General features: G+C 37.2%; 1 protein-coding gene and 1 pseudogene across 1 annotated transcript; one reads left to right on the forward strand and one right to left on the reverse strand.

Moving 5' to 3' along the window:
- The first annotated feature begins 1,872 nt into the window (after positions 1–1,872).
- Positions 1,873–5,391, forward strand: LOC120132326 (EIN3-binding F-box protein 1-like). Its single transcript, XM_039149110.1, has 2 exons — positions 1,873–2,131; positions 2,870–5,391. Exons 1-2 carry the CDS (start codon positions 2,107–2,109, stop codon positions 4,780–4,782), a joined length of 1,938 nt encoding a protein of 645 aa, XP_039005041.1. The 5' UTR covers positions 1,873–2,106; the 3' UTR covers positions 4,783–5,391.
- Positions 5,392–6,273: 882 nt separating this feature from the next.
- Positions 6,274–14,902, reverse strand: LOC120132327 (annotated as a pseudogene).
- Between the last annotated feature and the right edge of the window lie 259 nt (positions 14,903–15,161).

Raw genomic sequence — 15,161 nt, forward strand, 5'->3', positions numbered from 1 at the left:
TATTATCTTGATTCTTCATTCAATTATGAAATTCAGAGCTCTGGGTGTTTCTGAAATTATCAAATAAAAGAAAATTATAGGGTAAATTATGCATTTAATACTTAAACTATCAATTTTGATCCGTTTTAGTACCTTAATTTTCAGTTGTTTCAAAATCACACCTAAAACTTAGTTTTTGTTTCATTTTAGTACCACTATTTAAATTTTAACATTGAATTTTGAACTTTTTTTTTGAAAGTTTAGGTACTAAAATAGACCAAAATTGATAGTTTAGGTACTAAGCGAGTTAAGTTTTTAACTGTGGGTACTAAAATGAAATAAAAACTAAAATTTAGGTATGTTTTGAAAAAAATGAAAGTTTAGGTATTAAAATGCACCAAAACTGATAGTTTAGGTGGTAAATGCATAGTTTACCCAAAATTATTTATACTAATAAAAAATTGTGTATTAGGTGCATTGTGGAACCGTGTCCAAAGACGGTCCATGTTGTTGCCGTATGCATGGAGAATGGTGTATAACAAAATAAATAATACTCATATTTTGTTTTAATCTAATTTTTTTGAATTTGATTTGATTTTTATGTTTTAATTTTAAAATTTTATTTATTTATTATTACTTATATAAAGTTAGTTAAATATAAAATTATAAATTACAAATAAATAATTTTATTTAAATAAATCTAAAAAGTAATGTATTAAATAACGAAACTATTCAGCTACTAAAAATTTAAAATATAACATTTTCTATTATAGAATTAATTGCATGAGATGTTCTCAAATTATAACTCTCATTTTAAATTGACCCTTAAATTTTTAAATATTCAAATTTCATCCTCAAATTACGACTCATTCTAAATAAGTCCTTAAACTTTTGAACATTTCAATTTAATTCCCAAACTATGACCCTCATTTTAAATTAGTCCCCAAAACTTTTAAATCTTCTAATTTCATCTCTAAATTCACCCAAACATGTATTTAGTTTCAACCATAGTTTAATCCTAAATTTTATTGTTTAAAACATATAATAATTTAACATGGCCTAACGATTTTAATAACAAGAGATATGATTAATATATACGCATAGTTTGGGCAACACATTACATTGGTTAACAATATACCTAATATAGGGATTTTTATAAAATTAATTGAGGGGATCAAAACTAGCTTATTCCACAACAGGGTTAAACAACCGAAATGGAGCTTAGCTTGAGCGAGTGTCCAAATACTTGGAGATAAACGAGAGATAAATATAGGGTAAATTATGTATTTAGTGCTTAAACTATTAGTTTTTGTCTATTTTAGCACCTAAAATTCCATTTTTTTAAAAATCACAACTAACGTTTAGTTTTCATTTTATTTTAGTATCTCGCAGTTAAAAACTTAACGCATTTAGTATTTAAACTATCGGTTTTGGTTCATCTTAGTATCTAAACTTTCAATATTTTCAAAACTTAACGTTAAATTTGAACGGGATACTAAAATGAAACAAAAACTAAAATTTATAATGACGAGGTATTAAAATGAAATAAAAACTAAACTCTATGTATGATTTTGAAAAAATTTATATACTAAAACATAGCAAAATTGATAGTTTAGTTTCTAAAAATAAAATTTACCCGAATAATAATAATAATAATGAAGGAAAAAAGGCAGCAAAAGGCGGTATTGAAAACTGAGAAATGGAGTAAGATTAGAGAGAACGTTTTACGAAGGAAACTGCGAAGCTTTGCCACTTTCTTAGCGCAAATACACTGCATTTGGGTTTTTTTTAACGTGTAATTGTCGCATATACCCAAAACTTGTCTCTCTCTCGTTATCATAAAAGCCAACCTTTTGTATCTATCTTCCATTGTTCTTCCTTCACACTTTGCATTTTCCGTCTCTCTCTCTCTCTCTCTCTCTCTCTCTCTCTCTCTCTCACCCTATTTGATAAGGTTTCCATGTCCTTATAGCTCCGATATATCACATGCATCCGTGTCTTCGAGCTACATACGTTGAAGTCTTAGCTTTCTTCCTTGTTGGGTCTCTCCTTTTTCTTTCCTTGGTGGGTTTTTGGGCGACGAACGGTGCAGATTTCACCTCCCGGGATTTTTTTTGAGCTGTACTCATGTCAAAGCTCTTTCATTTTAGTGGTAAAGTCTTCTTCTTTGCTAGTTTTGTGGCTTAGGATGCTGATCTTTATTATTATTGTGAAACATCGTTGGTGATTTTATTGCTTTGATATATTTCCAATTTTATTCTACAAAGAAGGGATTTTTTCCTTTTGTACTTGGTTGATTAGGTAAAGGTTGAGTTTTGATTCTTGGTTGTGAAATAGCTGATTCGGGTTGATCTAGGAGAAGAGCTCAGTTGGCGTTGGGATTTTCTATTTGTTGATTTTTTTTTCTTTAAAAACCCAAGGTTGTGAAGTAGTTCTAGTAATAGATCAGGCGCCCTTAGAACTAATCCCCTTTTTTCTCTCTTATAAATTGTCTTTGTTGTTTAATTTATAGGAGATTTTGATGTTATAGAGGAGTTGTGGTGGTTTTTTAGCCGAATCTGTTTGTGTTTTATGCTTCTTTCAAGTTGAGAGCATACAAGTGTTTTGGTTTTAGATTCGGATCTGTGGAGGTTTACATGCCTTTCTTTTCAGCTGTAGGTTGCTTTTTCTGAAATATATGGTTCTCTTGGGACTATATCTAAGACGATGAGTTATTAGTTTCGAAGTCCCATTGGGTTCACAGATCTTCTGGGTTTGCCTTATGGGGCTCTGTGTGAACCTTTGGAGTCAAAATTTTGGTCTCTTAGAAATTATTCATAGGTTCCTTTAACATGTTTGATTACTCTGGTAGACTTATCTGTTCTCATCAATTATTTTTCTTGGTTTTCAGGAACTGATGATTTTTGCCCTAGGGGTTCGATCTACCCAAACCCCAAGGAATCTAGTCTCCTTTTGTCCCTTGGACGTCATGTGGATGTTTATTTTCCCTCTCGCAAGAGGTCCCGCGTTAGTGCTCCTTTTGTTTTTTCTGGAGAGAGATTTGAGCAGAAGAAGCCATCAATCGAGCTTCTCCCTGATGAATGCTTATTCGAAATCTTCAGACGGTTACCTGGAGGCAAAGAGAGGAGTGCCTGCGCTTGTGTTTCCAAGCGCTGGCTTACACTTGTTAGCAACATTCGCATAGATGAAATCAGTGACAACAAGACCACTGAAGCCTTGAATATCAAGGGTGTTGATTCCGAGATTGAAGATCAGGATGTTGAGGGCGGTGGATATCTCTCTAGGAGTTTGGAAGGGAAGAAAGCAACAGATGTTAGACTTGCTGCTGTTGCTGTTGGAACTGCTACCCGTGGGGGATTGGGCAAGCTCTTCATTCGAGGAAACAATTCCAGTCGTGGGGTGACCACTGTTGGTCTTAGGGCCATTTCACGTGGATGTCCTTCTCTAAGAGTTCTTTCCTTGTGGAATTTGTCTTCTGTTGGAGATGAAGGTCTGCGTGAGATTGCTGATGGGTGTCACCAGCTACAGAAGTTCGACCTTTGCCACTGTCCTGCCATCACTAATGAGTCTTTGCTAGCCATTGCAAAGGGCTGCCCTGATTTGACTGATCTGACCATTGAAGGTTGTGCAAACATTGGTAATGAAGGTATCCAGGCTATAGCACGATGCTGTCCAAATCTAAAGTCTCTTTCAATCAAAGATTGCCCCCATGTTGGAGATCTAGGAATTGCAAGCCTGTTGACATCAGTTTCATTTTCCCTCACAAAAGTAAAGCTTCAGGCCTTGAACATCAGTGATGTCTCTCTTGCCGTTATTGGACACTATGGCAAGGCAATGACTGACCTTTATCTCGCTGGCCTTCCAAATGTGAGTGAGAAGGGCTTCTGGGTAATGGGTAATGGTCATGGGTTACAAAAATTGAAGTCTTTCACTGTTAAAGCCTGCCTTGGAGTGACAGATCTCGGACTTGAAGCTGTTGGAAAGGGTTGCCCAAATTTGAAGCAGTTCTGCCTCAGCAAATGTGCTCTCTTGTCTGATAATGGGTTGGTGTCTTTTGCCAAATCAGCTGGTTCACTAGAGAGCTTGGAATTGGAGGAGTGCCACAGGGTCACCCATTTTGGGTTTTTTGGTTCCCTTCTGAACTGTGGTCCAAAATTCAAGGCTATTTCTATTGTGAACTGCTTGGGTATTAGGGACCTAAACTTGCGATTGCCTTTATCCCATGGTGAATCACTTCGATCCCTGTCCATCCGTAACTGCCCTGGTTTTGGTGATGCTAACTTGGCTGCATTGGGGAAGTTGTGCCCTCAACTGCAAAATGTGGATTTGTCTGGGCTTCATGGGGTAACAGATGCTGGGTTTCTCTCATTGCTCGAGAGTTGCGAGGCTGGTTTGGTGAAGGTTAATCTCAGTGGTTGTCTCAATTTGAGTGACAAAGCTGTTTGCAAGATGGCTGATTCACATGGGTGGACACTAGAGATGCTTAATATCGATTGTTGTTGTAAGATCAGTGATGTCAGCTTGATTGCAGTTGCAGAGAACTGTCAGTTGATCAGTGAGCTAGATGTCTCCAAGTGCGCAATCACCGACTCGGGAATCACAGCCCTTGCACGTTCTAGTATGATAAATCTGCAGATCCTATCCGTCGCCGGTTGCACTATGATCTCAGACAAAAGCCTGCCATCAATTGCAAAATTGGGTCAGAACCTCTTGGGGTTAAATCTGCAGCAATGCAAGGGGATCAGCAGTGGTGCAATCGACCTGCTTGTGGAACAGCTATGGAGGTGTGATATCCTTTTCTGAACAAATATCGAAGTATGAGATTATCAAAAACTTGGGAAGAAGCTCGAATATAGTCTTTGTGAATAGCCAGAAGTTTTCGTAGTTTTTGGGTCCATCAGCTATGGGCCTTCTGTAGTCCGGAGCTCAGTCGCGCAGTCCCGTTTTCCAGGGAATTCGGCCATTCTCCTTGACTTTTTTTGCAGGTTTCATTTCATCAGAGGCCTGTTACCATGTTTTGCATCCCAATAATGGGTGTTGGTTTCTTCATGGCCGAACTTCCCTGAGAATATATTTGCTGCTGGGTTCTGGATCTTAGGGTATCGTCTCTTAATGTTAAAAGGTTTCTGGCGCATGGATTTTTGCTTAGCTTTGCTCGTTTTTTCTTGGGCTAAGCTTGTCGTACTGTTATGGTCCGGGTCTTACTTGATGGTTGGGTCCTTTTGTTTTCTTCAATGGCGGATCGAAAACCTCGAGTCATCTAGTTTTATGGTTTGCTTTCGGCGGTTCAGAGTAAGTTTGGTGTATAAGCTTTCATGGGCTTTGGCCATGGCAGCCAGTTTATATAGTCTGCCATGACAACTCTTGGAGTTGTTTTTTACTTGTTTTTACCAAGCCCTACTTTTGCTGGTTCCATTTGCTCTGAACTTGTAGTCTGTAACCAATCACAATTCAAATCCGCCATTGGAAGTCATGTATGTTTCTGTTGCCTATAATCAATAAGAACTTTTATGTGTGAAAATTGATTATTGTTCCATGTCAGCTTTCCAATAATTCTGCTGTTTGTGAATGTTCTTAGTGCTGCAAGCATTCTTTTATTCTTTTTGTTTTGAAAAATGTAGTTTTGAACTGATAAAAAACTATATATTTATTTAGATGATGATGGCAATGCAACAAAAGGTGAAAAAATATCTAGTGTTGTTGGAGACAGCATCCAATAAAGTGGAAACACAATATTTCTTTTATCAACTATAATTCAGCATCTCAATTATTCAAAGCTAGACTTGGTGCATTCCAATTAGTCTTTAAATACTCGATTGCATTATCTTCAAATGCTACTACTGTTAGAGATAAATAAATGTAAAATATCTGGTGATTGAGAATAAGGGAAAGCTCCTTTACCTGGGGCCGTATATCGTGCTCTCAATGATTTAATTTTGGATAAATTACGTATTTAATACATAAATTATAAGTTTTAACCTACTAAAACTTTTTTTTAAACTTAATGTTAAATTTTGAATGGGAGTATTAAAATGAAGTAAAAACTGAACTTTAGGTATAGTTTTGAAAAATTGAAAGTTTGATACTAAAGCAGATCCAAAGTTGATAGTTAAGGTACTATGCGCATAATTTACCCTTTTAATTACTGTTAATTTATTTTACCCAACCTGTGGAATAAATGAAAAATCTCAAACATCCTTCAAATAAATAATTGGATTCAATGCATTTGTAACTTGGGAAAAGCCTGGTTCCAAATAGTCTATTACCAAATCATCTCAGAAATTATGTATAATATCCACTTCTTCAATAAGCCGTCCTTAAAAAAAACAGCATAAATGGGACAAGTCGGTAGTAAAGGAGGACTGACATACAATTGGGGGAAACAGGAATGAATGAATGCGAACAAGAAGCCAAGCAGCAACCTTTGCAAAGCTGGCAGAATATTTGTGAAAACATCATAACCCATACTAATATAGAATTTCCATGCCATGATTCATCAAATAAATTCAGTCTTTAGACGCACTCACCCTTGCTTACACAAAACAAGGTCGAGAGCTTTGTATATGAACATCCACTTCAAATCACTGCCAATGCTTGGTGCTTCAGCACAACGGCGCTATTGTACCAATTCCGGCTGCTCTTTGATCACTGCCCCTCGATCAGTTTCGGACCGACTTCCACCTGAATCAGCTCTAGAAATTGCCTCCTGCTGTTGGAGTGTAGATAATTCCTTGTTTTTCACTTAGATGAGGCTGGGGCTATCTTTCCCTCGGTAGTCGCCCTGGATGCAGATTCGGATAGCTGATTGGATGCCTCAGATGTATCTTCCTCATTTGTTGCACCGGACAAACTAGTCTTCTGAGAAGCCAGTTTGGGAAGTGATTTCCGATGCGGCTTTTTTAAATGGACAGGAGAAATTACTTTCGCAGAGGTACTCGGAGATGCTTTCTCATCCAAACTTAGCCGGCCAAATTGAAGGCCACTATTACTGTTGCCATTGGAGTCCAAAGAAGTGCTTTTTCTTCGACCAAGCTTTGGAGATTTAGCTCTTGTTGATGGTATCTGTGCATCAAGGCAATAGAAAATAGATCAATGTAGAGAATATATCTTGAGAAACTCAATGCTGCCATATATCTGTGCACCAGTGCATGTTCAGAATTTCAGCCCTGCCTTACCCTACCCAAAAGAAAAAAAGAATAAAGAACATGATATGAATAAACATGCCATTGTATTAAAATTGAAATACCAAGAAATTTTCTAATGTGAATTTCTATATAGAAATGATCATCTAGTTTTTCATTCATCATAAAATTCAACTAACCTTCTTTAATTCCACATTAGGAGGTGAAGGTTCCTGATAGAAGCTTGGCAATGGAGTTGCTTTAAAGTTCAAACTCTTCCTAAACGTTTTAATCTCAGCTTCGTGAGTTTCCTGGAAGAAAATTGAAGTATTATAATGACAAAAAAGAATGGATCATAAACCATCTGAATCACAAAATAACACCTTGGACTTAGCTTGCAAGTTGCTCTTTTCTTCCTCCCTTGCATGAATATTTTCCTCAAGTTTAGTGTAGAACTGCACAATACAATGTCGAAGAGTTCAGAAAATTTGCTGAAAGAATCAACAATATATCTTGAGAACATAAAGCACCAACCTCTTTCCTTTTCTCAGCCCGTTCGTCACACTTGAAACTGAAACCATAATTTGGAAGAGTACCAACCCTATGAGGTTTGGCATCAGTTGAAGTGGGACTTCTATGAAGCAATTAAGGATGAACATAAACAAGATGAATCGAGATAAAGAAGCCTATAAAATGCAGAGCAAATGAAACTCAAATGTCAACATGTTTCAACCCACAGTCCCAGTCAGAAAGTAATAAAAAATTTCAAACCATAATGGATACGAGGACTCTGAGCCTGTTTCAGATTTAGTAACAGGCCCTTTCTTGAGAGGTTTCAGCTTGGATCTCTCCCTGTAATTCAATAACACAGTTCAAAAATGACGGGAGAAAACTCTGTCATCATCTAGCAATAATGTCTCAGGGGAAAATATACAGATAAAAGGTAACCACTATGAAGTTCCCTATTCAGTTGGTTAACAATTCGCGGACGATTCGCGGACGATCTTATAATTTTCAGCAAAGCAACAATTCGCGATTTGCTGAATGTTAGGAGGGTGCTGTTCATTTTTGAGATTTTGGTGGGACTGAAGCTGAATTTGACAAAAAGCGGAATATTTGGAGTGAATGTTGAGGATGAGGTTCTAGATTCATGGGCTAAGGAGATTGGGTGTTCAATGGGTTCTTTTCCTTCGGAGTATCTTGGGTTACCATTGGGAGCCAAGAGAAATTGCGTTGCCTTGTGGGAGCCTGTTGTGCAGAAATTCTATAGTTCATTGGCTGGTTGGAAGGCAAACTCCCTATCGTTGGCTGGAAGAGCTGTTTTGGTTAAATCTGTTTTGTGTTCTATCCCCATCTACTTCCTATCTATTTTTCGGATACCAACCACGGTTCTCAACAAGTTAAACTCTATTATGGCAGGTTTTTTATGGGGAAGTACGGCAGAAAAGAAGAACATCCATTGGTTGAATTGGAAGTCAGTGTGTAAGCCAAAGAAATTGGGAGGCTTAGGGATCCCGAACTTGCTGCTCTTGAATAGGGCTCTTTTGGGGAAATGGGTTTGGAAATTTGCTTCGGAAAAGAGCTCTTGGTGGAAAAAAGTGGTGTGCAGTGTGAATAATTTGGATACAAATGCTATGATGATTGGGAATAATTGGACAGTTAGAGCTTCTTGGATTTGGAGAGGAGTTATTCAAAATTTCTTTTCTATTGATGATTTTGGGGATTGCCTTAGAAAAAACATGTGTTTGAGAGCTGGAAATGGAGAATTAGTGGAGTTTTGGAATGATACTTGGCTGGGCATTGTTCCTCTGAAGGAACGATTTCCAAGACTTTTTGCTTTATCGAATAACAAAAGGGGTAAAGTAGCAGATTTCAGAGTGAACAGTTTTTCAGGATGGGTGTGGGATATACAAGTGAGAAGAAATTTGGTGGACTGGGAGATTGAGCAATGGTTGCAACTTATTTCATTGCTGAATAGTACCACTCTCCAATTATTGGAGGAAGATTGTTGGATATGGTTAGGTAATGGGGAGGGTTGTTTTTCAGCTAAATCGTGTATTTTAAGGTTTTATGACCAGGAGGGTAATGAGGGTGAGGAGAGTAATTGGGAGAGGCATGTTTGGGCAGGGGTGGCTCCTCCACGGGTAGAAGCTTTCGTTTGGCAAGTTGCACATCAAAGAGTAGCAGTGAAAGAGGAGCTGTCGAAGAGAGGAGTGGCTGGGTTTGAGGATCTCTTATGCCCGATGTGTGGGAAGGGGGAGGAGTCGACTTCACATTTGTTTTTGCATTGTGAGGTGGTTTGGGTTCTGTGGTCTAGATTTTTTAGGGGCTGAAATATTTCTTTTGTGGTTCCTAATAAGGTGATTGACTTCTTAATTTTGTGGGATGAGTTAATGCCGAGCTCTACAATTTGGAAATTCATTCCAAGGGCGGTGTTGTGGTCGGTTTGGAAATGTAGGAATGAGATTATTTTCCACAAAGGGAAAGTGGATTCTGCACTGCTGTTCTTTCTTGCTAGATTCAGAACTGTTTCTTGGTTTGGGGCGAGATTCAAGGATATTAAGATTCCTTTTGATTCTCTAGTTGGGGATTTAAAATTGGCAGACTCGATTAAAAGACAGAATCATAGATGTGTTCCTACTTCTTGGTGGGTACCTCCGCCAGAAGGTTTCATCAAACTTAATGTGGATGGGGCAATGGTTAAGGGATGGGATAAAGGAGGAATTGGCGGTCTGATTAGGGATGATAGAGGTTTGAAACTAGGATCTTTCTCTGAAAAAATTGGAGGAGGTCCTCCTATTCTTGCAGAGTTGCTGGCGATCAAAAGAGGTTTAAGTCTCATTGAAGAGCTGGGATCTTTTCCAACTCAGAGGATTATCTTGGAATCAGACTCGACCACGGCTCTCAAATGGATCAAAAATCCAGAATTATGTACCCCGTTGTTTCAGTCCTTGGTAAGAGGCGTAGCTACTTATGTGGAAGGAAGGGGTATCATCTCAAGACATATTGTGAGAGCTGCTAACTGGGAAGCGGATGAGTTGGCAAAAGCTGGTATAGGATGATTAGTGGTTATGAGTTATAGTTATTAAGCTGGGGTGTTCTATTTTTTAAGGGGCTTGTTTTTTTGCTGCAGTTTGTGTCTATGATTGTTAAGTCTTATGTTATAAGCAGACCATGGTTATGGATTGGTTGTATGTTATGTTCAAGATTAATACAATTCAGAGGCGCTCTTTTCCTCCTTCCTTTGTCCTTCATGTTACTTATGTAACATGTAGGATAGGAAGGGGGGTTTTTAATGAGGCCTATATTCTATCAAAAAAAAAACAAAATCAATAACAATGGGAAAAAAACTGCGTGAAAGAAATGAAAAGCTAAGAAATTGAAACATTAGCATGATTAGCACATACGTAGTTCCTTCAGAGAAGGCTGCATCAGAGACTTTAGACTGCTGTCGGAAGAAGACAGAATAAAAGCAATGTTCAAAAGGCAGGAACAATAATTGAAAAAAGAAAGAGGAAAACAAACATAAAATGCTAACAATTCTAACCTTAGATGCATTGGCTTGTCTTTCATTTAATGGTCTATTTTTATGAGGCAGTTTAGGGCCTGAATTTCTAGCAACAGAACCGGCATTAGAAGATGTTAATGTCCCCTCTGTACCTTTTCCATCTTTCTTTTTCTTCATCAAAGCTGAATGAACATTTTTGGGACCCAATGGCTTCTCATTCTTGGTCTTTCCTTGAACCTTCTGAGGTTTGGACTGATTCACATTATCCTTTATTTCTCCTTTCTACAATTACAGACACATTCCTGAATATGATACCAAGCTAATGGTAATTAATAAAAGAACTTGAATAATCAGACTTTTAATACCTCGGAATCAATCAATCCTCTGCTTTCCACCAAGTCATTGGATCGTTCTGTAGCTTCCTCGGTTGCTCCATTGTCATCCACGCCATTCTGCAAATAAATTTCATTGGTTTCCTCAACAATCCCAGTCACATCATCTGAACCACTATCATCCCCATGCACCCAAAGTTGCGGATGAACACCATTTTGCTGGGCAGCTTCATGCCCAAACGAAGACAAATTATTTTTCTGAATCCATCACACTATCAAAAACAAAACAAACAGAAATGTAAGCCTAATTTAAAATTTCTCAAACCCTTTAGAGCGGTACAAATCTCAATATTTGTTAATTTTAATTGGTATATGTCTACCCACGTCCATCTATTCCAATTTCATACAGGATAAATATGGCTCCAATCGGTTAACGCTTTTCCTTTTCCAAGAGATCAAATATGGATATTCGTAAAATACCTAACGCGTCTATAATATTCATTGTTGCCATAACATTCATGGAAAATGCGCAAAAAGAACACTAAATTAGATCTATCATAAATAAATTGTAAACGAAACGCGAAATGGAAACATGCTTTGAATTTTATTTATTTTTAAAAAAAAGGCGGAATCGAAATTGGCTTTAAGCAAAAACTCCGACGAACACAGAGATCTCCAACGCCACCAAACAACTAACACATTCTACTTCACGCTAATCTACTTTTACCAAATAACAAACACTAAATCCCTCGGTCTTTCATAGGAACCAAACAAACAAGAAACTCAAAAAACAGAAGAAAGTTGGACTGGTTTTCTTTCTTACCTCGTAAAGAGAGCGATGAATCAACACTCCATGAAGCCTAGAAGAAGAGTAATGAGAGAAATTAGGAAAAAGAAAACGCCAAGGATCTGAGCAAAAGGAAGATGGTAAATGTTAAAGGATCTAAGCCCCTCAGTTTTTCTACACTATTTCTTTTAAGTCTGAAAGGTATTTTATAGGAGCGATGAACAAAAACACGGTTTTCTTTTTCTTTTCTTTTCTCTTCTTTTTTCTTTTCTTTTCTTTTCTTTTCTTTTCTTTTTTCTTTTCTTTTTTCTTTTACTTGGAAGTTCGAAGAATTACGGATTAAACTAGTTAAAACCAATAATACTTAAACTCTTGAATCAAAACAAAATTACAGTTAACTCTCTGCTTAACTAGCAAAATCACCTAAAGTCTTAAATATACAAAAATGTGTCCAACCTATATCATTTTTCCTAGCGTTTATTTTGTTTTAGTTTTATATCTAACGATTCATTTTATTACTAAAAAATGGGTCAAACGTGTTAAAATATCGTAATTTTAAAAATTTTATTTTAAATTAAAAAATTATAATTATAATATATATATATATTTAAAAAATATTTTGAAATAAATCCAAAACTTTAAAAACCTTCATTTCAATCCTTAAACTCACTGTCGCTGTCTTTTGCCGTCGATGAAGCTCCACCCGACCTCCCCTTCCCTTGGTGACCAAAACCCCTATAAAATCGTTATTGGTCGACGACCAATCGATGAAGAATCAATGTTTTATACATTGCAAATCCTATGATGAAAATCGCGTTTCACGCGATTCCGATAGCAGATCAATCGCCGATCAGCCACGATTTTATAAGGATTTTGGTCACTGAGGGGAGGGGAAGTCGGACGGAGCTTCATTGACTGTAAAAGGCGATGGTCGATTTGAGTTTAAGGGTTGAAATGAAGGTTTTCATTATGTACTTGACAAGACGTTTGTTGATACGACTTTCAATAAATGAAATATCTTGATTATTTTCAAAAACAAAAAAAAAAATCCTATGGCTAAGTTTATATTCTCATTCTTTTTGCAGTTAACTGTTTTTCATGGGTGAGTTTTTACCAAATGTATATTGGAGCAGACAGATGGGTATGTGTATCAAAAGTGAACATGATACAGCTATATTTCTACGAGCAGTACAATACGGTTCGTGCGTCTCTTCGGTCGTTTTGTCGGTGATTCACTCGTCGAACCGAACTCGTTGGGATATAGCAGCTCTAACTATTCTTGCAACAATTTAACACAATTTTAACGCACATACTCACCAAGACAGTGCCAATGGTCTCAAGGAATAGTCTAGGATCCTACACGCTTCATTCTTCCGGTTAAATCGCAACAAGGGAGCTCTGACAGTAAACGAAATTGCTGATCGACTGGTGGACCGTAAACCGTCTTTTGCTTGCTCAATGTTGTTGCATCTACGTTCATATGTCCACCTTCAACGCTCCATTCGTTTGAAGACGAGCTCAAGGGGGCATTCCCGTTGCTCCTTGGAAAGGATGATAAACTTTTATCAATTGGTGGTGTCAGATGACTGAATTCGTTCCACTCTAGAAAAGTGGAACCACTTTTTTCGGTTTTCTTGGGTCGACTGTTTCCGACACTCAGGCAAGGTGACGAAAGAGGGCCCAACCGCAACGATAGATCACAGGAAATTTGTGTTGGTCGGTAGACGTATTTCTAACACCTGTGTGGTTCATCTTATTTGAAGAGTCCGCATCAGGAGAGGAGATGTTAAGAACTACACCCGTCTCAGCGGGCTCTACTGAGTTAGAGATCGAATTCGGGGAGATTCCATACCTATGTTGCAGTTCTTCAACTTTAAGGTGGTTCCCATGGAAAAGATGATAAACTGAAAACATATTTGTAGCACACTTATCATCACTAGGAAGAGGACCATTCTTAGATGGAAAAGAAAACTCGTGGGTGGCTCGGTTCCTGTTCCGAGCAACATGTTTCTGAACTGCAGTGCCTATACGTGCCACATTCACGGTTGTATGTTTCATGAAGCTGGAATAACTAGCCACGCAGTCTGCTTCTTGAGCGCTCGGGTTAAGGTAACACCTCGGACTACAATTGCGTTGGCTCCTCAAAGTTCTTCTTGTAGTGCAGCCCAAATTACGAGCAGCTAACCAACAACAAAGAACCAATGGTAAAGATGCATTATTTGGCTTCAATTTCAGACAGAGCAAATTAGGTACAGAATTGAAAGAGTACCTTCAATACAAGGTTGAAGAAACTCTCCAGTTTCAGCACTCTCATTACGTCTAATGATCGTGTTAATGGCATCATTGGTTCGATCCCAGAGGGTTTTAATGTCCATGTACTCGGCCTGTGCAATAATTAGAACGCAGAAAATATGAGCTTGACATAACCAATCTCATCCCCTTCCCTAAAGAAGACGAGAATACTATAAAAATGTGAAAGTTTCAACTCATCAATTGGCAAAGCAACATAAAATATCATGATCAAGGCGTATCCTTTTCAGCAAAACTTAACATGGCACAGCAGAGGAGGAGAAACAGTTAAAAATATCATAATACCTACCGTTAAAAATTTAGTGCGTTTAGTACCTAAATTATCAATTATGATATGTTTTAGTATTTAAACTTTTAGTTTTTTCAAAAACATACCTAAAGTTTAGTTTTTGTTTCATTTTAATACCCACCGTTAAAAACTTAACGCGTTTAGTACCTAAACATCAATTTTAGTCCGTTTTCGTACCTAAACTTTCAATTTTTTTGAAACTTAATGTTAAATTTTGAACAAGGGTATCAAAATGAAATAAAAACTAAACTTTAGATATAGTTTTGAAAAAATTAAAAGTCTAAATACTAAAACAGACTAAAATTAATAGTTTAAGTACTAAAAAGCATAATTTACTCTAATTTTTATCAAAGTACTAATGAGCCCAGCTCGTACCTGGTTTTGAAAGTTGACTCCATTAGGCCTGGCTGTACGAAATGGACCCAACGGGGGCTGCTCAAATCGCATTGCGTTGCTTTCTTTTTCGTTTTCGTCCATCTGATTCAAGTGATTAGAAGATGGGAGTGATTCAACTGAGTTGTAGTGAAAGGGAATGATCCACGTCCAATCAAGCAGCGATGGATGGAAGGGGCCCATACTTTAAATTTTTTTTTACTATATATTTTTCTATTAATAATATATTTTCACTCTTAAAATTTTAAAAGTTTATCAATAAAATCACGCATCCATCTTCAAAATCTTTTTTTTCTCGAATAAGTCATTAATGACAAAACCTAAATCAAGTATATAATCAACTCCATTATTCCTAAACAAAGAATATTGATTTGTAAGGCTGGAATAACACTGAGCTATTTCAAAAGTCTTAGAAGACGAAAAAACAATAAAGATGTGAATG

This window comes from Hibiscus syriacus, unplaced genomic scaffold (assembly GCF_006381635.1).
Source record: "Hibiscus syriacus cultivar Baekdansim isolate YM2019G1 unplaced genomic scaffold, ASM638163v2 tig00110560_pilon, whole genome shotgun sequence".
NCBI classification, from domain to species: Eukaryota; Viridiplantae; Streptophyta; class Magnoliopsida; order Malvales; family Malvaceae; genus Hibiscus; species Hibiscus syriacus.

Bases quoted from the DNA above. Each gene is read 5' to 3' on its own strand.
- LOC120132326 (XM_039149110.1), top strand. From the start codon at position 2,107: ATGTCAAAGCTCTTTCATTTTAGTG. The intron at 2,132-2,869 runs GTAAAGTCTTCT...CTTGGTTTTCAG, and splicing joins AAAGCTCTTTCATTTTAGTG to GAACTGATGATTTTTGCCCT.